General features: G+C 36.6%; 1 protein-coding gene across 7 annotated transcripts in view; it reads right to left on the bottom strand.

Annotated features, from left to right (window-relative positions):
* ETV1 (ETS variant transcription factor 1) overlaps positions 1-26706 on the bottom strand; it is a 96793-nt gene that overhangs the window by 37093 nt on the left and 32994 nt on the right. For all 7 annotated transcript variants that reach the window (XM_054558988.2, XM_054558987.2, XM_054558986.2 and 4 more), the window contains 3 exon segments: positions 7930-8059; positions 4528-4716; positions 257-504 (listed from right to left, as the gene is read on the bottom strand). In XM_054558988.2, the coding sequence (XP_054414963.1) occupies positions 257-504; positions 4528-4716; positions 7930-8059 (567 nt within the window).

The following is a 26706-nucleotide window of genomic DNA, read 5'->3' as shown; positions in this document are numbered from 1 at the left end:
ACTGCATAATTCTGTAAAGCGTATTTTTCTTTAAACTGGTTTTGTTTCCAGACACTATTTCAACCATCACCTCATGTCAAAATGACCTGATAGTCCAAACCTTTACACGTAGATGAAGTTTCAATGAAGGGACAAAATCTGAAAGATCTTATTAAAAAATGGTCAGGAGCAACCTAGTCTGATACCAACACTAACCAATGTGACAAGGGAGGTGAAAAAGTGCCCTGAATGTAATTTGCGCAGAGCACAGGCCTACCTGAGTCATATGCAAAATCTCTGGGTTCCTGTTTAATCATCAGAGGAGGGGGAAAGCTTTGGCTGGCCGCACTGCCAACCATGGTGTTGTGTTCATACACTGGGTCGTGGTACTCCTGCTTAAAGCCTTGTGGTGGGAAGGGGATGTTTGGCTCAGACATCTGGCGTTGGTACATAGGACGTCCTTCCCTTGGCATTGTCGGCAAAGGAGGAAAGGAGTTACAGGGTTCAGAAAGCTGGCGGCGAAATCTAGGGAATAAGAGAGTGTGTTTCAGATGAAATGGTAACATGGAACATTCTTTAAAATACGGATACGGTTTTTCATTTCTTAGTGAATGAACATGATACCAGCTGACCTGAAGTGTAAATCTTTAACAAGCATTACATTTTTCTTTCCTGGATTAGTAGCTCTACGTTTTTTAATCATATGACTTATATTCCTTTTCTAATCAGTCTCTTGCAGCACTGTTGCAGTATATGAATTAAAGATGTACTTTGAGTAAGGATTGGAGAGCAATGAACAACTTTGAGGATTTTACACACACACACACACACACACACACACACACAATGATTAATGGCTAAAATGCCTAGTTCTAAATCAATTGGATCACTGATAATTTCCACACAGAAGAGTGTTAAATGATTATATACCAGAAAAAAAAGGGGGGGAGGGAAATAGAGTCTGATCTCAAACTGCATCCTCTATCTTTTAATTCTGTTACCAAACTGATCAATAAACAAAAAACCAACCAAGCAAAAACCTACTTATTGGTTTTCCTTCCATTACCATCCATTGCTGAGGAAGCAAGAGAGGAATGACTCTTTTCTCAAATCAGCAGGACTTTCAATTCCTAAACAACGTCCTAATTAACATTGCATTCTAGTAAGAAACAAAACTGGGTATTATAAGGACTCAAACCCAAGCTAGTTTTAAAAAGACTACCTCTTTACTGTCAAACAGCAATGCAGACCATATTGGCTTCCAATAGATTCAAATACAGTATCAAGTTGATAAAAATAAGCATAAATGCACAGCTGATCTCCAAAGGTGAAAATAACATATAATGTTGTATAGGTTTGGGGCAAGTCCCGCTGTTAGGACATGAGGAAGTTCTGAGGCCTCAGCAGAAGGCTAGAAATGAGTCCTCCGCGTCTTTGTTCTTGGTTATACTTTATAACGATTGGCTAATCACATAATCGTTCTGTTCTGTGTTTCTCATCCATAATATCATTGACCCACCACAAAGATGTGGATTAATTAAAGATTTAAAAGTGCTCTAAAAATGCCCCAGGAGTGCTTAAAAATAACCTATAAAACATTTCTATGAGCAAATATAAGCCTATTAACCCCCCCCCCCCCCCCACTAAAAGCATTCCTGAGACTTTAATTTGGAAAGTTAGCATTTAATTTTGGTAATGTTAAATGAAAATAAGGTAAAAGCTAAAGAATGGCAAAGCGATTGCTTTAGCATTTCTAAGAACACTCCATCCTGTGATTTAACTCTAGGCTCACTGGTGGTCATGGAAAGCACTGAAATTCCACCTACACCTGCAGAAAATAAACTTAGAAACTCGGATATTGCAGAGCAGTTAGGCTGACTGGCACTGCATTCATTTCCCTTCTCTTGCTTATTTCATTAGCCAAAAAAAGAAACAGAAATTATCATTAAGAACTGTCAAGGAGTGAATCAGAAAATTGTAACTTGAAGTTAAAATAAGAAACTGGCTCACTTGTGAAGCCTTAAAAGGAAGTTAATAATACTTGTAACTGAAAGCTTTGTAAGGAATCAAGCCATTTGTTTTTACGAGTCGACCTGATTCCAGTTGGAAGTTGCTGGGGAACATGTATATATCAAACACGCATGCTTCTCAGGAAGTTGCAAGGTTTTGGTGCAATTCTTAGGAGCCATTGACCAATGGTAAAGAGAAAGTGATTCAAGAAGCTTCTGGTAAGGAGTTAACAGATAAGGAGAACATGCTGATGAACTCCCAGATAAAGAAAAACAGGGTGTAAGTGGTGGAAACACTGAGAAAGAGAGACAGGGCTCCTGCACAGTGGGTTCAGGAAAAAGTGCCAAAGGGCTCGCCCGAGGAGCAGAGTGAGGCTGAGGAAAGGAAGCAGGGTGCAGGCCAGTTGGCCGTAAAGCGTTCCCAGAGTGAAGTGGGGTGCCTGGCTGGAGGGGGTGTTTTGGGGAAAGGATCTGTTCCCAGAGCAAATTTGCCATTTATAACTGAGGGACTGTCATTTGTTGGCCAGAGCCCTCTAAGAAATCCTCCTCAGAAACATACGGCTTTAGAGATTTTCCTGGGACTGGCCAGCTGGTACTGTCCTCAAAACTCAGTCAGGGGTCAGTGGGAAAAGACCCTGAGCTTCCCTCTTGGAGTTCCGGGCCGGCTGTTCTCAGTCTCAAATATTTGACTTCAAGTAGAGAAACTAAAATGGATTTGGCTAAAACATTTCAAGTTAGGTCACCTAAAACCAGGCACACTGCTTATTCAGCAGTCACCTTCCCTAAGAAATAACTAGTTTGCACAAAAAGCAAATTATAAAATCTATAATTCTGGCACTGATCAGAAGAGTGAGATTCAGTTATCAAGAACTCCGAGAAGTCACCAGTAGTGGAGAAAATAAAACTTTGTTTGTTCATACTTTTTTGTTCCCTTTTAGCTCTGCACAATGTGCATCTGTTTAATGGCCCACCCTGCAATAAGAATTCTTTCATCTGTATTTACAAAACTGTTTACACAGATGCACATACCATTGCACTCTGACAAAGTCTCAAGGCTACGGGGTGAGAAGAAAAAGATAATAGGAAGCATTTAATAACTACCCCACAAGAGGACTTAGTGATGGAAACAAGGGTGGAAAAAGACAAGGCTTTGTATCACATTGTAAAGAACGCTTTCATCTTATGCCCTTTACAGCAAAATGAGTTTCTGAATTTGAGATTGAGTCCCATGAAAAAACCTATAAAAAGCAGATTTGAGTGCTCCCTTATTTTCAGAAATTTGCCAGTGGCACGTCATCTGCTTTCCTCTGCTGATCTAGAAGATTCCTTTTGCTGAGTTAACTTTTACAATGGTGTCTCAGAGCCAGTTTGCACTGACTTATTGTCAAACTTGCAGGAATTTTTTGAGCCAGTTCTTAAACACAGCCACTATTAAGAGTTAAATTATATAACTTCACAATCAAAAAATATGTTAAAAACAAAAGATAAAAATGCAAAACTCACCACTTTCTAAGTATAATCTACCAATTATACACCTGAGGTTACTTATGTCTCCCGTATCCGTATGCTAGAAATACTACGTTACGCTGTGCTATTGCATCTTTGCAACTCGGCATTCAGGGTTGTCACAGTGATGGCTCATAGTGGGCCATGAAAGCAATATGTACATCACAGACCCAGCAAAAGCTACTGATGAGGGCGTTTCGTTTTTCTCTCATGCAGGCTGTTGCTAAACATTTACCAGCACACCACTGCATATAGAAGCACAAGGCAGAAGAGATAAAGAAGGAGAGATGCTGTATATAAGCAACCTGGATTTTAAGCTGTATATTAAAGTAGTACATCTCAGAACCTCTACAGGTTTTATTTAATGTTTTATTTAAATATGAATTTCTTAATCTCAAGGAGTCAAGAATTACCTAACGCAGTATTCTCCTTAGATCTACGCTATGTTTCTTGCCTTGCTCCTTTCTAAGTAATACTAATTGAGTCTCTATCTCTTTAATTGTATATTCTCAGTGTCCAGAGTCATGCGTCTACTGATATGAAATATTCATCACCTGGAAAAGATGGTCAACAGTTTTAATCAAATAAGTTATATTCTGCAAAACTATGTACAGCTGAACCATTCAATATAAGGTAAAAAACCTAATTCCATAAGCTACCTACTAAAATTAGTCTCCTAACTTTACAGAACAAGTACACACATATGCTCATAAAAATGGGATGATCTGATTTAAAGTTTAAGTGAAGCAATTTAATTCAAGCAAAGCGAAAGGGAAATGCTCAAATGTCAGTAGATAGATTAATTTTCCATTTTAGCAACCAATTTAAATGTTTATAAAAGGAATGTTTATAAATGACTTTCTCCACAAATTATAAGTATAGACAGAGTGAGCTCTTTCTAAAAATATTTTGCACAGATGTGCAAAAATAATAGGCTCACCTTAAATCTACTCTAGGCCTTCAGAATTGTTAATAGAAATTTTTTCCAAGAATGCAAAAAACAGTTTCTAGAAAACTGGTATCTGCAGGTTACCTGTGGTCCATGGGGTAGCTGCTATCTGGTATGGACTGCGATGGAGGGAGGTGAGCTGGGAAGGCCCGGTCAGGTTTCGGTGTATGAGTTGAGTTTGGAGATGCATGATGCAGTGGGGACACTGGCGTGCTGGATGGTGTGGGGGGGTTGGAGGGCCTCATTCCCACTTGTGGCTTCTGATCATAGGCACTACCCAGGGGACAAAAGAAAAGAGAACATTTCTTTCTTTGGAGCAATTTTTTTAAAAAGTTTCTAATCCAAAGGAAGAAAAGATATTTTAGACTTAAGTCAAATGGAAATGAAAACTTTGTTGTTGCTGTTGTTGTTGAAATCCAGAACAGATAAACTTCAAAATCACAACACCCTTAAACAGAAAATAGGATAATTAATGCAAAACATTGTAACAGAACAAATATTAAATGTGTATTTTTAATGCATATACAAACAACTTAGTATAGGGAAATTACGTCCAAAAAAGCAGTGGTATTTTTTCCATCTATTCTTGATATATCTATTTGAGAAAGTTTGATAGATCTTTCCTAAATCATTAAATACTTCTGATATTATATTCTTCTTTTATATTATGTAAGATTTTAAAACAAGAACTAACATCAGCTTAATAAGGTAGAGACTATACCTGGCTTGCTTTTGTTTGTGGTGGGATTTTAAGAAGGCAATGCTTTTACTTTATTTTCCTTTTATTATATTAAATAAATGATGCTTGGCATTAACTTCCTCACATGGGATAATGAAGATTAATGAGGTAAATTAAAATGTCAGATATATTTAAACTTTCTTAGAGAATAAGTACAAAATAATGTTATTAGGAATAAAATCCTATTATAGTCTAACTTCTAAACACTCACAGTTACAAAAGAATAAAATGGGTAAGTTTGATTTTATATTATGATTTTAAATTGCTTTCCTATGTGTAACTTTCAGGAATGTGATTTAACTAATTTTTGTCATCTATAAAATATTTTACTAAAACTAAATTTTCTTAAATTTTTTTTAACAACAGGACATTTCTAAGTTAGAATGCTGTATTTCATTTTGCTGGGCGCAGTGGCTCATGCCGGTGATCCTAGCACTTTGGGAGGCTGAGGTGGGAGGATCGCTTAAGCACAGGAGTTTAAGACCAGCCTGAGCAACATGGTGAAACCCTGTCTCTACTAAAAATACAAAAAATTAGCTAGGCATGGTGATGCATGTCTGTAGGCTCAGATATTCATGAGACTGAGGTGAGAGGATCGCTTGAACTCGGGAGGCAGAGGATGCAGTGAGCCCAGATTGCGCCACTGCACTCCAGCCTGGCTGACCGAGTGAGACCCTGTCTCAAAAAAAGTAAGTAAAATAAAATAAAAAGCAATCATCAGTACACTTTTTTTCTTTAGAAAGAAATAATTCTTTTTGAATTAAATTATGTAATGACTTATTCTGTTGCTCCAGCAATGCAACGGAATTATATCCAGCTGCAAAAATCTTTTACAAGCAGTAAAGGAATATATGCTGCACAAGGCTGCTCTTGCTTTAAAGCAAAGTCAACAGCGTTCATATAATGAATTGCATGTTTGGTTCCACCTATGTTCTTTACCAGTATTTCTGAAGAAAAACCCACTTCTTTTGTGAAATGGTTCACCTAACTCATTCTCATGAATGAAGAAAAAAATGATACTATTCCCCCATGAAATGCTGTACTCAATAATATTTTCTGTATAGAGATGGAAGTACCAGAATTTATCGCATATACCATATATCGCTGTGGGGATTTTTCATCCCCCAAAAGAAACACAAAATATTCAGGCAATTCCTTTATTATTGATTTGTGGATGTCAGATATGGCATATAAAACAGTGATGATTTCACAGTCACAATTCTGATTAATGCTGAAAGGCAATGACAATTCTATATCTAACTGGCATTGACTAGAAATTCCTCAATATGTTAAATAATTATGCTGTGGATACACAGTACTTGTAAGGAGAAAATGCAAAAACAAAACTAAACTATAAAATAAAACTCAGATCGATCAATACTGCCTTATCTGAACTCAGTATGCTTTAATAGTTAGCTTCTACAAGAGACCTTTTTTATAAAACTTTGCAGTTTCAACTGAGCTAGCTCATAATTTCAGGCTCTGGTGAACCTCTTAGAAAAGCAAATATAAAAGACAAGTTTGCAAGAACAAATGGTAATAAAATATCTGAGCATTGGTCAGCTGCCATAATGACACAAGTCTATGTTTCTCTTTTATTTTTGAGACAGAATCTTGCTCTTGTTGCCCAGGCTGGAGTGCAATGGTGTGATCTCGGCTCACAGCAACCTCCACCTCCCAGGTTCAAGCGATTCTCCTGTCTCAGCCTCCAGAGTAGCTGGGATTACAGGCATGCACCACCATGCCCGGCTAATTTTGTATTTTTAGTTTCTCCATATTGGTCAGGCTGGTCTTGAACTCCCGACCTCAGGTGATCCGACCCGCTCTGCCTCCCAAAGTGCTGGGATTAAAGGCATGAGCCACCGCATCTGGCCTATGTTTCTAGAATCTTACATATCTTGGACATAAACAGTGTATGCAATAAATATCTGAGGAAATATTTAATAGAAGACCCCTTTGGGTCATAATGTACGATGAATCTGAATTGATATAAATTATAAAACAGTACGAATATTTGGAATAATTTGTGTAAGTTTCCAAACTAACTTCTTTTAAGAACTAAGTTTCTACTGTAATTGAGAGTGATAATACTCGGTAGAGACAGCCAACTTTTTCTTTATGCAATTAAAGGCCAATATGAAAAGTAGCATCATGCAATTTACTTTGAAGGGTTTTTAATGAACATATATGTGATCAAATTTTCTAATAAATGAACAATGTACTTTTACTGCACCACCCTTTATTATCATCAGAAGAACAACCAGCTTTTTAATAGATAATAGCCTCTGCTAAGCCTTATGAAATTCCAGTTTTATTGCAATTGTCCATGAACTCATCTTATAGATCATCTGCAAAGCCTGACATATAACTAATGTACTGCTTAGACCTGCCAAATGTTTCTTTTTTTTTCTACAAACTCTCTATCTAAAGTGTATAATGCATTCATTCTAATGGGAACTTTCAAAAGCTGCTTGTGCCAAGTAAAACCCCTTTTTCAAACCCAAGATGCATCACTACAGTAGAAAAGCAACTAATGATCTCGATAAAAATTACTGCTTTAAAATGAATCCAAAGTGTCTGATTGGATGGTAAATGGTTCTTTAGAGTTCTGCTAAATGCATTACCTAATTAGCTTGTTACATAATAAAGTTGTAACTCATAAAATATGACTTGAGATTTCATATTGTTCTGGACCTTTTGATTTGATAAGAACCACTATACTGCATACATACAACTGGTGGCTTTACCTGACATTGTACAGGCACTTTTCTCCATAGCTGAATTTAAAGGGCTGTTCTTGACTGCAGGCAGAGCCGATTTCTGAACATGGACTATGGGGTTCTTTCTTGATTTTCAGTGGTAGGCCATGAAAAGCCACTAGAAAAAAGAACAAAAATATCCACAAAAATTAAATGCTGTTAGGAATTATGGAGATTAATGTGTTCTACTTCTCTTGTTAAAAATGTCATTCATATTTCATATTAACTTATATATGTAAGAAAAATCACGTTTGATGAATTTCAGTAGCAGAAGATTTCAGAGAATCTTCATATACTCCTTTTCTGCCTTTATTGTGTAACAAAATGCATGCTTGAATTTTCTCTCATTACTTAAGTGAATCACTTGTAATTTGCTTAACTGATATTAACAATGCTAGAAGCTCAGTTTCAAGAAAGTACATTTTGAAAACGTATCAGAAAGGTTTCCAATGACTAAAGCAGAAAAATTACAACTGATTAGCCAAGAATTAACTAAAGACCAAAATATAGTTTTAAGCATTATTGAAAAGAAAATATATCAACTGCATCAATAATAATAGTTTAATGAAATGACAACTGGACTGGGACAAAGAAAATCCAGGCGCAGGTCCAGAGTGACTGATATTACTTTGGGCAAAAACTCAACATCTTTGAGGCCAGTTCTCATCTACAAAATACAGATTAAGTATCTGCCTATCTAATTACCAGAACTGTGAAGATGAAATCTGAGAAATATGTAAATGTTGTTTGTCACGTGTAATCTACCATGAAACAATTATTCTATTTGAAATGATGTTTTTGCCTTTTTACTGTGACTTAATGCATAGTAATGCTTATATGTATTTATGTTTAATAACGTACAAGGCTACATCACAAAATATGAAAACTAGAAAAATACGTATATGGGGAGGGAATCATAGCTGTAAATCCAATAATTAAAAAGCATGCTATAGGCTGGGCCCTGTGGCTCACGCCGGTAATCCCAACACTTTGGGAGGCCGAGGCAAGTGAGTCATCTGAGGTCAGGAGTTCAAGACCAGCCTGAGCAACATGGTGAAACCCTGTCTCTATAAAAATACAAAAATTAGCCAGGTATGATGGCAGGTGTTTGTAATCCCAGCTACTAGGGAGGCTGAGGCGGGAGAATTGCTTGAACCCAGAAGGTAGAGGTTGCAGTGAGCCGAGATCATGCCATTGCACTCCAGCCTGGGCAACACAGCGAGACTCTGCCTCAAAAAAAAAAAAAAAAGAAAAAAAAGCTATATATTTTTTATTCTTCGATATGAAACTGAAGAAATGCCTATTAGAAATCTTATCAGAATAATTAAATTTTTGGTATAAATGAGAAATTGGTTTAAAAAAGGAAAAAATAGTCATAAGAATAGATTTTATAATTTTCATTTAATATCTACAGGTATGAATATTCAAGGGATAAACACATAACAGAGACACACGTTCTGGAGATTTATTCTAACTCTTATACAAACTGAAATTAAAACACAGTATGTTAAGTCCGCTTTCCAAAAAGGAAGATTATGACAAGAGGAATTTTGTGGTTTATGATGTTGTCATTGCATCTTAATTATGCCATTACAGAATTATAAACTTGCATTAGCTTGAATGTTATATATAATTTTTAATATAAAAATTTGATATCACAAACTACCAAGCTTCAGGAAAACAAATATTATTTGTTTTATATACATATAATTTTGATACAAGTGTTCAATGGCAATCAAGAGTCATCTGAAATATTCCAGAAAACAAATTTGCCAAATAGGCACATTTTACTTAAGTGATCTAAGAGAAACTTAACACATAATAATAAAATAATTACCTTGGGTATACTATTTCAAAGCATTTTTTAATGTAGTGTGTGTGTGTACATACATGTTTAGTACGCCTATTCAAAGTAAAGAGAAAAGAAAAAAAGAGAAATTTTGTCCATCTCCATATATCAAGAATACTCATGTGCATTAACTTTACCAAGTCAGAAAGCTCTAATTCTTCTGATAGAAAAGGCTTAAGAGCCTCAAGAATCAATTATGAGGACTTGAATTCTGATTTGAACAAACCAACTATAAAAAGACAACTCTGCAATAAATAAGACATTTTAGTATAGACTAGTTATTAGATAATTTAATAAATCATTGTTAATTTTGTTGGATGTGACAATAGTTGTATTTAAAAAGTTTTAATGTTAGAGGTTCATAAAATATTTACAGATAAAACATCCAGAATTTTCTTTAAAATACTCTAGAAAAAATAATTGTGTATGAGGAAACTGATGAATAAGACTAGAAAAATGTTGATAAATGGTAAAAGCCAATTGAAGGGCAGGAGGGAGTTAACATTGTTCTCTTAACATTTCTCTATTTGTCCTAAATTTCCTGGGTAAACATTTTTTAAATGTGAAAAGAAAACCCATGAAGAATTTAAAGTAGTGCTTTAGGCCCAGTACGGTGGCTCACACCTGTAATCCCAGCTCTTTGGGAGGTCAATGTGGGGAGATCACTGGAATCCAAGAGTTGGAGACCAGCCTGGTCAACATGGTGAAACCCCATCTCCACTAAAAATACAAAAATCAGCCAGGCATGGTGATGTCCACCTATAATTCCAGCTACTCGGGAGGCTGGGGCAGGAGAATCACTTGAACCCGTGAGGCAGAGTTTGCCGAGATCGCGCCAGTGCACTCCAGCCTAGGTGACAGAGTAAGATTCTGCCTCGAATAAAGAAAGAAAGAAAGAAAGAAAATTTGTCTCCCAGTGTATATCTGCGTGTTGTGTGTGTGTACGTGAGATCTTAGAATAACAAATACTAAATGACACAGCTTTGTAATACATTAACCATGCATTTCTTTTTTTTTTTTTTTTTTTTTTTTGAGACTGAGTTTCACTCTGTCGCCCAGGCCGGACTGCAGTGGCGCCATCTCGGCTCACTGCAAGCTCCGCCTCCCGGGTTCACGCCATTCTCCTGCCTCAGCCTCCCGAGTAGCTGGGACTACAGGCGCCTGGCACCACGTCCAGCTAATTTTTTGTATTTTTAGTAGAGACAGGGTTTCACCGTGTTAGCCAGGATGGTCTCCATCTCCTGACCTCGTGATCCGCCTGCCTCGGCCTCCCAAAATGCTGGGATTACAGGCGTGAGCCACCGTGCCTGGCCTCTTTTTTTTTCTCTTTAAACAAGTGGTTTTCAATTATTTATTACGTCTTTGAACATATTTAGCAAAATGTGTATTTCCAAGTTTTGTTTTGTTTTTTAACTTTCATTTTAGGTTCAGGGGTACATGTGCAGATTTATTATATAGGTAAGGTCGTGTCATGGGGGTTTGTTGTACAGATTATTTCATCACCCAGATACTAAGCCTAGTACCCAGTAGTTATTTTCTCTGATCCTCTTCGTCTTTCCACCCTCCATCCTCAAGTAGCCCCCAGTATCTGTTCTTCCCCTTTGTGTCCTTGTGTTCTCATCATCCAGCTCCTACTTATATTATAAGTGAGAACATGCATATATCCAAGTTTTAGCACTTCAGATTAAGTATTGGGTTTTACATTTTCATAAGAAAAAGCAGTAGCAACATATAAGGAATTCAAGTAACAAATCATATTATATCTGAGAGATTAGATCAGGTTTACATGACTAAAAATTGATGACCTCTATAGCTAATAAATATGCATGCAGTATGATGTAAAGTTTATCATATTTATGAAAATGTCAGCCATATTGGAGACTATAATGTTTAATATTACTATATTTTAAGTCTTGAGTACCAGGAAGTAGGAAAATATTTATAAACAGGACACAAAAAGCACTAACCATAAAAGAAAAAATATCAGCAAATTAGGCTTCAATGAAATTAAGAACACTTTTTCAAAAGACACTATTAAAAAAAGGAAAGTAAGTCACAAGCTATAAGATGTTTTAAGTAGAAAGATCTGACTAAGAACTCATATATTTAACAAAATAAGAATTGCAACATATCAGTAAGACAAGACAAATTCCCCATTTAAAAAATGGGCAAAAAGTCTTGAAACAGGCAGGTAGTTCACAAAAGAGGATATCCAGATGGCAAAACAAATCGGAACGACAACAAAATATATGCAAAGGTATTTAAAATCTTTATTCTTCAGAAAACTGCAAAATAATCCACATAACATTATCACTATATAGCTGTATCAGATAGATATAGATATCACTAGAATGACTAACCTGCAAAAGATAGACATTACGAAGTTTTGGTGAAGACATGAAGCAATGGGAACTTTTATACAAGCTGCTGAGAGTATGGATTAGTATAATAAGCACTTTGGAAAACTTTCTGGCAATATCTACTAGGGCAACAGAAATCTACTCTATGATCCATTATACACCCTTAGGATATATCCAAGAAAAAGGAGTGCATATGTTCACCAAAAGACATGTGTAAGAATGTTCAAAGAAGCTTTATTCATGATAGCAAAAACTGGAAAAACTCAAATATTCATCAATGGGCAAATGGATAAATAAATCACGGCATATGCATACAATGGAATGAATACTACACAGGAATAAAAAGGGACAAATTACATGCAAAAACACAGATGATCTCACAGGTACAAAGTTATGGAAATATATCTTGCTGGAAACATTTTATATCTTGCTCTGGGTGGTGGTTATACGGATATATACACATGTAAAATTCATCAAACTATACACTTCAGATTTTTGCATTATAATGAATGTGTATCAATGTAAAGTTTAAAAAACTCTGAGGGACATTAATCAAAGCTACACTAATTGAGTTACTTGAAAATGTCTGGCCTTCTGACCCCACTGAGACATCTGAAAATGTGCTTCAACTTCACAGGAGAAATTATTCCAGATGGGTAGGGAATGGAGGGTTGAGAGGAATGGCATGTTTGGGGCACCATAAGGAATGGCTGCTAGCATAACAACAGCCTTCTATCAAAATGTCCATTAGCATGGACCTAGAAGCAAAAGGCATGATCCATGCTAGTGGAAATGCTATTTGGTGCTCTACTGCTTTCAGATTGGCCCAGTGAGTTTCCTGAAGTAACCTTAGAAGAAAGGGCATGTCTTAGTCTGTTTAGGCTGCTGTAACAAAAATACCATAGACTGTATGGTTTATAAACAACAGGTATTTATTGCTCACAGTTCTGGAAGCTGGGAAATCCAGCATCAAGTCACCAGCAGATTAAGTGTTTGGTAAAAGCTCACTTCCTGGTTCACAGATAGCATCTTCTTGTTGCAACTTCACATAGCAGAAATCACAAGTGAGCTCCCTGGGATCTCTTTAGTAAGGGAATAGGGGCACTAATCCCATTGGCTCCATCTTCATGACCTAATCACTTCCCAAAGTCCTCACCTCCAAATACCATCACACTGGGGAGTAAGTTGCAATATCCGAATTTGCTGGGGCAGGGGCAGTGAGACGGGGACACAAACATTCAGTCTACTGCAGGGCATAAGGATTCTCAAAGGGTTATCAGAGGCAAGCTGATCCCTGAACACAGGATACCCAAATCTGGCACATCATCAAATTATCTAGGGAGCTGCTAGAGAAACACAGATTCTCAGACCTCGTTTGTTATTGGTTGGATTGTGTCCCATCAAAATTTACATGTTGAAATTTCAACACCAGAATCTCTTATTTGGAAGATTAAATTAATATAAGGTCATTAAGGTGAGCACTAATCCAATATGACTAGTATCCTTATAAAAGGGGGAATCTGGATAAAGAGACATGCACACAGGGAGACTGCTACGTGAAAATAAGGGCATAGGTAAGAGTGAGGCCTCTACCAGCCAAGGAATGCCAAAGGTTCCCAGGAAACTACCAGAAGCTAGGGAAGAGGCAGGGAATAGATTCTCTCTCACAGCCCTCCGATCCCTGCTGACATCCTTCATCTTGGATTTCCAGCCTCCAGAAATGTGAAACAACAAATTTCACAAAGCAACCCAGTTTGTGATACTTTGTTACAGCAGCTCGAGAAAACTAATACACCACTCCCAGAAATTCCATTCATTAGAGCTGGGTTGTATCAGGATTCTGAATCTTATAAAACTTTCTAGGTGACGCTCATAATTGGGCAAATTTGAATCCACTGTGATCTGATGTATGCCACATTCAAATAGGTCCAGTAGCTGAAAAGAGTTTTTTTAAAAAATCCAGCAACATCTTCCTTTTCCTTAGATGCCAACACTCAAGGATTCTTACAAGTTCTCCCGCTCCAGTAGTTTTGGGATCCCCAACTCTCTCCATAACAGGTTCAACCTATGTGGGCCTCAGTCACTATAGGCCCTTGAAACTGATTTTTTTTTTCTAATCATAAGCCAAGTAAGTAATCCAATGAATCTGAGTTGGCAAAAAAAAATTTTTTTTTTGAATTGCTGCATGTGAGGAAAAAAGAGAAAGCCAACCTAAAAATCTTCGACTTATAGCACAAAAGCCGTAGGCTACATTATTTTCCTCATTTTAACTTTCCTGCTTCCTGGAGATTCTATGTCACAAAAATGACTTCTCTTACTTATTCTTAAATAAGAGTAGTGTAGACACTCCCATCAGAGAGGGCTGAGTTGAAAACGTGTTGGGTATTTCATCACAGGGCTGAGAATCTGAGTCTGCTAACAGGCGGTTTTCCAGTTCATTGGCACAGGCACAAGCGAAAGCAGCACATTCATTTTGTGCAATTTGCTCTACCTTCCCACATGGAGTTGATGCATGTAAAAGGCTGTTAAGTACTAAATTATTCCTTATCAAATCACCATCATCTGCAGTCATGATCAACACTAATTAAATTACTTTCGTTGAACACGGCTCCAGCCTGCTGCCGAGGCTGCTAGGTACTTTTCATTTCTCTTACAGTACCGTCCTTGCTGGGTCTGGAACAGACTTACAGACATCTGCATTGTTTGTAGTTTTAATTAAAGTGAATCTTTCCTTCTTCAAGTGTACCAAATCAAGTGAGTTAACTCCTTCATTTCATTTGCAAAGTGGTGGTTCAAAATGATATTATATATTTTTTATCCCTGACTTCAGACAGGTCAGATAATTTATCTAGAAAATCTGCAGTCTTCCTCTGGCATTCTTCAAACACATTTTCCATGGAAACTTTTATGATCCACAACTCCTCCGGACAATCAAATTTTTGGGAGGAAAGGCAGAAAGAACACTCAAGAGATGTGTCTTGCATTTTTTCTTTGATGGAAGCTTGACCTTTAAAACCACATCTTAAGGCTGACTAATGATCACTTGAGTTTTTCTAATGGTTAAATTTAAGAGCTCCAAAATACCAAGACTTTAAAAAATGCACTTCCAAAATAAACTTAACCACTTCTTAATTCAGAAGTTTACTTGGGGTTATGGTATTCCTCATGGAGTGTTTGCTTAACTAGTAACTGTTTTCATTTTAGAACTATGAACTATGACACATAATTGCTTTCAATTTTTTCTACCTATATTTTAGAAAGAGGGCACAATCTTGTCATTATTATTCTACCAGAGGATAGAAATGCCCTTAGCTTTCTAAAAGTAACAATGCTGGTATACAACTACAACTTTGGTTGAAGGTAGATACATAATGTAAAATCACATTTGAACACTTGAAATATAAGTGGAGAATATGAATTTATTTATTTACTTATTTTATTTATTTATTCATTCATTTATTTATTTTGAGACAGAGTCTCACTCTGTCTCCCAGGCTGGAGTGCAGTGGCACGATCTCAGCTCACCGCAACCTCTGCCTTGCGGGTTCAAGCGATTCTCCTGCCTCAGCCTCCCAAGTAGCTGGCATTACAGGTGTGTGCCACCATGCTCAGATAATTTTTTTGTATTTTTAGTAAAGACAGGGTTTCACCATGTTGGCCAGGCTGGCCTCAAACTCCTGACCGCCTCGGCCTCCCAAAGTACTGGGATTATAGGCGTGAGCCACCACACCTGGCTGAGAATATGAATTTAAAATCTGTTCATAGGAGAATAATTTCCCAAACAATCATAACATTGGGGCATTATTTGTATCCTTACATTGAAAACAGATAATGTTTCTTACAACTGACTGGTTAATGAAAATCCAGAGAATGAACAATGAAATCTATGAATCATGTATGTTTTTGTTTATATTTTTACAGTGAAGATGATGATGTCTTGTAAATTTAACAAAGATAATATGTTTAAGTGTTGACAACAAACTCTGGTTGAGTTTGGAATCCTAATAGAAAACACTAATTGTAATCCTAATAGAAAACACTAACTATACAAAAAAAAAAAAAAAACTCATACATAATATTTAACCATTTTCAAAGAATTGTCCCATACTCTATTTGATTTTCATCAGTTAAGACAAGAACATATATAATCATTCCCATTTAACAGATCTTTTAAAAAGGCACAAAGAAGCTAAACACCATGTCTGACTAAAGATCTAACACTAAATCATAACACATTAAGAATTAGAGCCCTGGGCTCAATCTTAAGATTGTAACTGTTGAACTCTTGAGTATATAATTCAAATTGATTTATACACACACACTTGTTATTTCCTTCATGCATGAGCACCACTATCACATTATACGAGATTTTTATTCATTCATTTCTTCAGCAATTAATTCATTAATTCATTTATTAATTCATCTACCATGCCCCAGACACTATGGCAGGTCCTGAGAGGATGAAGGAATATGGAGCTATGCAATGAAGATAAATAGTAAGACACAGTCCTTATTATCAAGAGCTCATAGAAGTCCAATTAGAGCTTTATTTGGTGTTTTAAAAATTCCCTAATAAAGACATTAGGCAGTATTCTTTAAGTTTGACTAATTCACGTGTGTCTAATACATGTATCTGTATGTATGACCTCAGTACTATATTCTTGGCACGTTTATCTAAATAAAAACACTTCTCAGAGTATTCATGTTTGCTTTTAGGCAATCTGCCTTCTTTCAATTTATTACTGTGACCAAAGGCATTTAAAAGTTCACACCACTCATATTCCACTGAAGGAAGAATGTTGCTATTCAACATTTGAAGCTTCCCCTATACTATGATAACCAAAATGTCACAATGATGGAAAGGTCTCCTTCTATATGTGGACAGCGAAAGTAAATACAGTGATAAGTTGTCTTGGCTCTGACCTTTCACTCTGCTTTCCTCCCAACTCTTGTCATAAGAGTGAAATAGGGTATCAGTTTCTGTGAGTAGCAAACAATTACCCTTGGAAGAGAAACACATCACATTTTTAATTCTTCTCTAAACAGAAATAAAATCTATAGTTTTGGAGGAAGAGCCTTGAAGACAGTCTCTTTATTTTGAGGTTGCGTTTTCTGGTCTGTTCAAAAATTATGTTTTAGAATAGTTTTCTGTATGCTGTTCTAGAACAGAGGTTGGCAAATTACAGCCCATGGGCCAAATCCGGCCTTCCACCTGTTTTGGTAAATGAAGCGTTAGTAGAACACTCTCCCACCCATTCATTTCGGTCTAGTCTAGGGCTACTTTGAGCTACAATGGCCAAATGGAGTAGTTGTAACAGAAACCATATGACCCACAAAGCCTGAAATATTTACTATCTGACTCTTTACAGAGAAAAGTTTGCTGATTCCTGTTCCAGAATATAGTCTATAATAAAAAAAGGAAAAGGAAAACACGAAAGTGGCTGGATGGAAAGTGACACCTGCTAGTGGCAGAGACAGCTCAACTAGTCAACAAAGGACGTTTAATTTTAATCTCCTAACTCTTGGTTTACTCTGACTCTCAAAACCAAAAATGTGCAGCTTTGTGTAGCCAATATTACAGCGATATACACAAACTAGCTGATTAAAAAAATGACACAAAATTGAGACTAAAACTCTGCAAATTTATGTGCTTTGAGAAATTTCAAGGCATTTACTTAGATCAGGGTGATGATGTATAACATGGAGAATTTTTTGCACCTGTCTAAAAAATATAACTGAAAAAGTCAAAACAAATCATAGTGTGGATACTAAAGTGCTTGTAAAAAAAATTTTCACTTGGCTATAGCAGTGATTTAAAAAAAAAATCTCTGTAAAAGGGAGGGGGGAAGTAAATGGTATGCATAAATTAGATTATTTAAGACCAGATACAAGCATGGCATGTAAAATGCACACAGCCTTTTATACAAATATATGTAGTTAGGAATACACTCAGGAGATGAAAAGCATTCACTTTAAGTTAATATCACTTCAATTTCAGGTAATAAATGGATCGCAATGACCTCAATTAGTGCTCAGTTAAATTCTAGAAGCAAAGGGGAAGGCTTGAGTATAAATAAAGACAATGGTGTCACATGCTTTGTGAATCCATCTTCCAAGACACACAGAAGCAGAAGGCACTTTCAGCTGCATCTGAGGCTCTCAAAGATTCTTTCTAGTACATTTACCTCTTCCAAGCCCTCCCCACCCCCACTGTGTACATACACCACTCACACATACACACACCAATATCCATTACTAAAGGGCCTAATCTCAGCCATCAGCAGAGTGCCTTTATGGGGCCATTAAACCATTTCTCTTGTTTACAGTGCCTGAAGAAAGATGTGAATTATGTCTGTGACAAAACAAGCGATAACATTTCTAAACTGCTATCAAAATGCAAACTGAAACACATTTAAGAACAGGGACCCTGATTCGAGTTTTCATGATTTTCTGTTATTTGCAGCATCTGGAAATACATTCACCTATAATATTTCCGAGACAGGAATTTAGACCATAGCACAGCAAGGTGATATGTATTTTTTTCCTAAATAATATTCTTTAAGGAGAGCAGCCATTAAAAAAAAAATGCCACCAAGTTTTAAAGGAGTATTGTCAGTCTGCAGAGATCAGATACCCAGTTTGCCCCTGGTAGTTATTTTGGCAACACAGGGGAAAAGTAATGTGAACTTTCATCCCTTTTTAGGAAAATCAGGGTTTTTAAATTGAAGCAGACATTAGATATGATTAAGTTTTCAGGATTGAGCCAGTGTTTGTTTTAGCTTCGGAGACCTTTGTACTAAAGGAATCACAATTGGGAGCCCAATGTGCAAAACAGGTAAGAGTGGAGCTACCTTTATGAGGGAAGGCAAGCAGTCATCAATATGCCCCCACCTTGCTTCCTGAAGTAGATCCTTAGCACATGCAAGGATCTTCCTGGGCCGTTCAAAAATCAGTGCCGAGTCTCAGAACTCATTTCACAGAACGGAGCATCAAACTTTTGTGAGTGTGTGTATGTGTGTGTGTGTGTGTGTGTGTGAGAGAGAGAGAGAGATCCCAAACTCCTACCAGTAAAAGTAACTTCACACTCTCTTGCAGGGATCCCTGAGTAGTCTTGACAGGGTATACCTAAATGAAGGAGATACAGTTTGAAAAAGCCCCGGAAGTGATCAGGTGTCTACAGACTTGGAAACTAGTGCTGAGGACAGACTGGCGGCCTTCGGATGAATGCTGCAGACTCATAAGGCAGCTGTTTCTCAAAAGCAGACTTAAAAATTCAACTATCTCTACACTGGGGAATACCATAACATCTTAATAGAAGAGAATGGGTAAGTATTCCGGATTGGGGTCCATCTTTCATCTTTTCAAAAAGTAGTGGGGATACCAAGATGTGGCCAACTCTCACTTTCAGAAGGTCACTTTCCCCAGCCCTGACGATCTAAATCAGTGGTTGCCAACATTTCTTTGTTTTAGAGTGGTTGCAAATAACTTCAATTAACTGTGATCATTTAAAAATCAGCTTCAAAATCTTATGGTTTAAAAATCCAAACTGCTGGCTTCTCTAGGAACACACATACACACACACACACACACGCAATATTGAGCAATACTGGGTCCAATTTCCTGCTTTAAAAACAGGTCAGGAGTTGGCTGAACCACTCTCAGCTGCCCCTTTGGCCAGGACCTATGCTTTCCTATATGCCACAGTCCCCACAGTCCCCACAGTCCCCACCACTCCATTCCCCATACTACTTGGGCTAAGTTCACTTCACTCACTTATCAGCCTGCCTACCCCCTATTTAACACATAGATAGGAAATCATCATGTTTACAAGTAAATGTGCATGTGCATGTTATCTCTCTCACACACACATACACATCATCTCTAATTAGCAAAAATAAATATTATAAAACTTATGTTACACTCATGAGTTAAATATTCAAGTACCTACTCACGGGCAATAAGACATAGAGGCAAAGCTAGCAGGCACTTAAATCTGCCTAGTTCCAAATCTTGCCACTGCCACTTATTAACTATAAGACTGGGCAATCCACTTAACCTCTCTGTACTTCAGTTTTCTCATCTATAAAATGGGATAATAACAGCACCTGCCTCATAGAGTTTCTGATAGGACTAAGGGAGCCACTACGTATAAAGTGTATATTGAGTCCTTAATGATGTTAGTTGTTGGTGTTATTATTCAAACCCAGAATTATCAAGTGTTACAGCCAAAAGAGAACATGTAGATGACCCAGCCACATAAAAGCTGACTGGTTACGAACATGGAGACTAAATCTTGGCTTTGCTACTTACTTACTAACTGAAGGACTTCTGGTGAGCTAGGTAACCTTTGTGTTACTCAGTTTCCCCTTTTGTAATATCAAATATTGTAATACCAAAATCATTATAATTTCAAATATTGTAATGTCACAAATCCCACAGAACTTCCTCATGGGATCTGTGTAAGAATTTAATGAGGTAACACATATGAGAACTTAATAGTACCTGACATGTGGCAAGTACACAGTAAATGTTTGTTACTACTAGTATTAGTCCAACCACTTCCTTATACAGAAGACAAACAGACTCAAGGATGTATACTGACTTGTAGAAACAGAGCTTCAAGCCATCAGATGTTACTTTACTACTTTTTCTATTTAATCTTGTTTCCAATTTCTCTATCAGTCAACTACACACTAAGAGCAAAATAAATAAATAAATAAATAAATAAATAAACATGGAAAAAGTCAATTAGGACAAGGTATCCTGACAGAAGGAAAAAGCAAAAGGTGTGGCCTGGTAGAAAGAACACTGGATTAGGAGTCGAGTAATCTCTACCCAGTTCCTACCCCAGCTAGCTGCATAATCATGGACTAACTGTGCAACCTCCCTGGGCTTCTATTCCTAATCTGCAAACTGAAGCCATTAGGCCAAGTCATTTTTTTATAGCTCTAAAATGTAATGCGTGTGTGTAAGTGCCTGCTTACTTACTGATGTACGAGAGAAGAGGAAAATGGCAAAGGTCTGATACAAGAATTCCAAGGGCATAACATTCTAAAGCCATTTACTAATAAGGGCACAGAGCTCTACAAGCCTCAATAATAATTGAGGGCATTTGCTGCATTTTAGCAAAGGGTGGCAACCAACGTTCATAATGGCAACCCTTAATCACCACAAAAAAGCAAAATTGGGTATAAGTACTATATTTAAGAAGGGAGGGAGGGTACATAATGCACGTTAGAAAGAGGTACATGCAATACGGTTATTTTAAAACACTTGATGATTTAAAATTTGACTACAGGGACCTCCCACTTTTCAGTAGGAAATGTGGGAAAGTAAGATGTTATTATATTAATAAAGAAAAGGCAGAATTCGAAGACAAAGTTAGATTCCTAATTTTAAAAGGATCACAAGCATCATTAATTGCAAAATAAAGAGACCAAATGCAGAATATGTTGATTCATTCCTCCAAATTTTAAAGCCCAAACTTAATATAATGGTACTTCAGCAGTAGTGGTACTAAATGATCCTCATCTTCACAGTCTAATTGCCAGGAGAAAGTGCCCTGGGAGGAAACTGGTTCTTCCATCTGGAAAAAGGATAAGAACAGGGAAAGGAAGGCCTAATGTATGAACAATCCAAATCTAATCAGTTTTGCATTTTGCATTGGCTTCAAATCAGATCTTCCTACCCCTACTGGTCCAGTAGATGGAAAGCAGCACGACACTATTTTTTTGGAAACAAATTCTGTACAGGGAGCCCAAACATACAGTACTTCATATCCAACTGGCAGGAATAAAACCTGAACAAGCTGCAGCTATTTGAGAAACAGATCTAATAAATTGAAATGAAGTGCCTGAATCAAGATACCCATCCAAATCCACACCTCTCAAAATTTGCTATACTTAATAAATTACCTAATTATGACCTTTATGAATATTGAAAACACCTCTCCTACAGAAATTGTCCCACTTTGCTGTAATAGGGACACTCTTTAAGCCCTGCAAAGTTCCAAAAATAAAAATCTCTTCTCTGCCTAGTAATTCTGTAATTTTTTTCAAATAATGGACAATACCTATTTAGAAGAGACTGGGAAGTATTTGTTATTATTTGTAGCTGAGTAGGGGCTGGAAGATCCCAGCACTTCCGGGTGTTTCTCAGGCCAGGATGAAGTACTGAGGAATGCTACGGCAGATGGGCCTGCAGGATGTGCAGACACCAGAGGTGCTTTGTCCTGGCTACTGAGTGACTATGAAGACAGGTTCTTCCCATAAGAACATGTAAAAAAAAAAAAAAAAGATAAAAAAAAAGGTGGGCTTCCTTCTACCGTGCATCCCCCACACCTCCACCAGGATGCCAGAACAAATTCCACAGTGCTATCCTCTGTAGGCAATCTGTATAGATGTCTAACAATAGTTTAGAACAAAGTGGTAAATATATTCCTTGAAATCCAGTGCTACAAAAAAGAAAGCAGATCATAAACAACAGACGATAGTGGATGAAGATGTAGCATCTAAAGATAACCTATTCAGAAGTAAATGATAAATATGATCTTTAATTTTCCTTTTTTATTAAATCACAAACACAGGAGCTCCACCTTAAGATTTTACGTTAGTTTTTTTATCAATGCACCATAGTAACATACAAAACAAAATTAATATTGCATTGCCATAGAAGACTACCAAATACTAATATGCCTGTCATCACTTTGAAATAATAATTACTAAAAAGGCATTTCTAAGATTTGTAAGTGTTACTCACTAAGAACAAGTAGTCAAATAAATATGTTAACACGAAATAAAAAAAAATCATTTTCTCCAGCAGTATTTTAAAGGCAATAAAATAAGTAATCAGTGATGCAGATACTTGCTTAAATGAATTTATTACTGTGGTCTTCAGAACCAGAGCAGTATAATTCTAAATTTAGAATTCATCTCACATGGATTAGCATGATCTAAACAATTCTTCAAATAAGCCCAGAGGTAAGAGCAATGGTACATGGCTTACAAAGTGGAGAAGGCCAACAACAAGACAACTAAAACTCCACATCTATACACCACACTCATGAATCTAGGGAAATACTATTATTGTTCCATTCTTCAAATGTGCATTACCTGTTTAATATTTAGCTCCTGGAAAGGATTTTCAATCTCAGTTTGGTGATCCTATATTGCTTGAAAAATTTTATTCTCTTTTGAGTTATCGAATCCTCACTTTTGATATATCATTTCACATACTTTTCTTCCAGTCTGTATGTAAAAAGGGTCTGTAGTTTGAATGGTCTTAAATTGACTATTTTAGCACCAAAATGACATGCTGGATAAGTAGGAAACAACCCTCAATGGTTGAAGTACACCTGCAGCATTCTTATGTCACCCTACTGAAGACATGATTGAGATCAATTCAGACATCACTAGTCACTTGGCTCCTTGTTCAAAACAACCCCATTGGTAGACAATCAAAGCTGAAAATATGTTCTGAATACCAGAGCTAGGAAAGTTTGCCCAAAAAAAGAAAGCCAGCTGGCTAGGGCCAAAAAAAGTACCTTTCAGTAAATGCCAATAAAACTTTACAGGCTGCCAAAATAACAAAGATAGAGTAATTACAAAGGAAACTTCACAATTTTCCTGACAATAAACACCTTCTTAAAATGAAATTTTCTGTCACCTGGTCTCAATTGTTACAGCTGTTAATACTGGCTGGGGTAAATCTTGCAAAAACATTTTATTTGAACCAACTACTAATTTGGCACAACATTTTTATAATTTTTACCCCAAAATAAATTTGAAAAATGTTCTTTAAAAATCTCTTCTGATATTTAATTCAATGTATATTGAAGGAGTTTCCATGAGGAACTGCCACTCTTACAGAAAAGCTTCTACCCAAAGTATTTCACCCAACTTGAAAATTTTTCATTTAACTGTATAAGATTAAGAATTCCCCCTCAAAAAAAAGGGAGATGTATGACATACAAAAGTAAAGACTGTGATTGGGCAGGACCACTTTTTTTTAAAGCAGTCAAGTCCTTTTTTAATTTCTTAACAATAAAATAAATATTAACTTAAAAACATTTACAGCACAAGAGCTACATGAGAATAATGAACTCTAAGAGTCTCTGCTGACGCAAACCCAGCCATTGCCAATAAAACAAGAAGCAAACAAGCCAAACGCTGACAAGGAAAGCCAAGCAAGAAAGCCTTGGATAGACTTAACCGTGGCCATGAAATACACAGAGAGGAGACACTGTGTAAGACACCTATGTAAGAAACTAATTTGAATACCTCTTTAAATACTTTGCAAGTATTGTAGGAACTAAATGTATTGGATCAGTGAATGCACAGATCACATTTCCATACCTAGAGGATATACTCCCAAGAAAATTATTATTGGAATGAAGAATTTTTGAATTATATTAGCATATTCTGAGTAATTTCTGTGATTTCTTAACACACTCATTTTTTTCTACAAGAACACATCTCTAATTTTTCATCAGGATCCATTTGGGAGTTCTGAATCACAAATGAACCAAGCCAAATTACAGTATTTCATAAGGAGTTTAAGAGATTACTCTTGTCCACCTGCACAGTCTTTAAAATGAACAGTTACTGAGAAGTGCTGTAATCATAGATATGCAGCTTGTTAAATCTGATTTCAATACCAATACCCCGCATGTAGTTTATATTAAGTCATATTTATACAAAGTTACAATTACATTTGACTTAGTTGATATGATCTACTGATAAAGAAATATTACAATAGCTGAAAATATAAAATCAAGTATTATACAACTATTCATTAATTACATACACTTGTAACCTAAGAAATGTTCTTAATTTTCACCCTATTTATAATAATCCAGAAGGGCTTCTTAAATGTTCGTTAAATTCTTGTTACACTTTATAGAGTTGTTGATATAACCTCCCAGCTGCTAGTTCAAAGGATTTTTGTTTCTTTTTTATCGGCTCTAGAGTCTCCCTATTACACTATTCCAGGAGTGTACCCTTAAGGCTATATTACAGGAGAGAACTCCATATAATAAGATCATTTCCATCCTTCAGGAACCAAGCCTTGTCTGATGGGAACCAAGATAGTTCACCTGTTACTAAATTTGCCTCCATAGCAATAGTGTCATGGCAACATTCCAATGTATATTTTTTACTTTGACTTGCTAACTGCAAATAAGGGGAAATTAGATTACTACATTAAGCATAAAATGTAGCGCATAACTAGGTAGCGGTGGTGTACAGGTGTTATTGGAAATAGAAAATCTCAGCATGGAAGCAATAATACTTGAACATTACAAATCTTTTTACTTCTATCTTGGGCAGAGCATTTTGTAGTAACATCAAAATACATATCAAATCATACTAATCCTTGCACAATGCAAGTCTTTATGTTATACGTAATATACAGTATACAGAGGCACTACATAGGAAATAAACTCTGCATTTGATTTTATTGTCACATAAATTTCATTTAAGTAAATATCAGTTACTAATTTCTGTGGATTAATAAAATTTTTAAAAGACTCCAAGGAAAATTGCAAAATGTCAAAAAAATTAAGATGTGATTATTAAGGTGGATCTCTATTATTAAATGAGGAGGTATATCCAAATACTCAAGTGTTCTAATGTTTAACTGCGTTTTTTAAAAACATCAAACTATATTTACTGCTACGTAAACTTAACGCACCTATTTATTTATTTATTTTATTTTTATTTTTATTTTTTTTGAGACGGAGTCTCGCTCTGTCGCCCAGGCTGGAGTGCAGTGGCGCGATCTCTGCTCACTGCAAGCTCCGCCTCCCAGGTTCACGCCATTCTCCTGCCTCAGCTTCCCCAGTAGCTGGGACTACAGGCGGCCGCCACCATGCCCGGCTAATTTTTTGTATTTTTTAGTAGAGACGGGGTTTCACCGTATTAGCCAGGATGGTCTCAATCTCCTGACCTCATGATTTGCCCACCTCGGCCTCCCAAAGTGCTGGGATTACAGGCTTGAGCCACTGCGCCCGGCCTAAGGCACCTATTTAAATGTAACCTTCTGAGATGCTTAGATGGTGGCATCAAGCCCATTTGAATGAACAGGTATTACAATGTTTGCTCTAGATCACAGATCAACTATAGGGATAATCATTTTTCTACAACTTGGTGATCAAAGAGGACGGTAAACAATGACAACAAACAGCATTTGTTGTCTACCAACACAATACAATGGTGGAAACTTGCATATGGAATGAATTTTTTAATATTTCTGTCTTATTTTATTTTCTGCATTATAATCTGGTTCTTTAGAACAATGAGCTCTGCCAAAGCGTCTGCTGTAACTCCAGGTGTTAAAGTGCATCAAATACTGTAGCCAGCTGATATATTCAGCAGCTTATATTAGCACTTAAACACACAAAGAAGATTTATACAGCACTCCTTTGTAATTGATAGTTCCAAAAAACTAGAAAAGTATGAAGATGAAAGAGCGCTCTGCTCTCCTTCCAAGTGTGCAAATAGAAAAGATGAACTTTGGAGAAACACATGGATACCACCTGCAAAACAATCCTGTGATCAC

The sequence above is a fragment of the Pongo abelii genome, chromosome 6 (genome assembly GCF_028885655.2).
Source record: "Pongo abelii isolate AG06213 chromosome 6, NHGRI_mPonAbe1-v2.0_pri, whole genome shotgun sequence".
Classification (NCBI taxonomy): Eukaryota; Metazoa; Chordata; class Mammalia; order Primates; family Hominidae; genus Pongo; species Pongo abelii.
The sequence above is the reverse complement of the archived record's forward strand: the minus strand, read 5'-3'. Positions and strand labels throughout refer to the sequence as shown.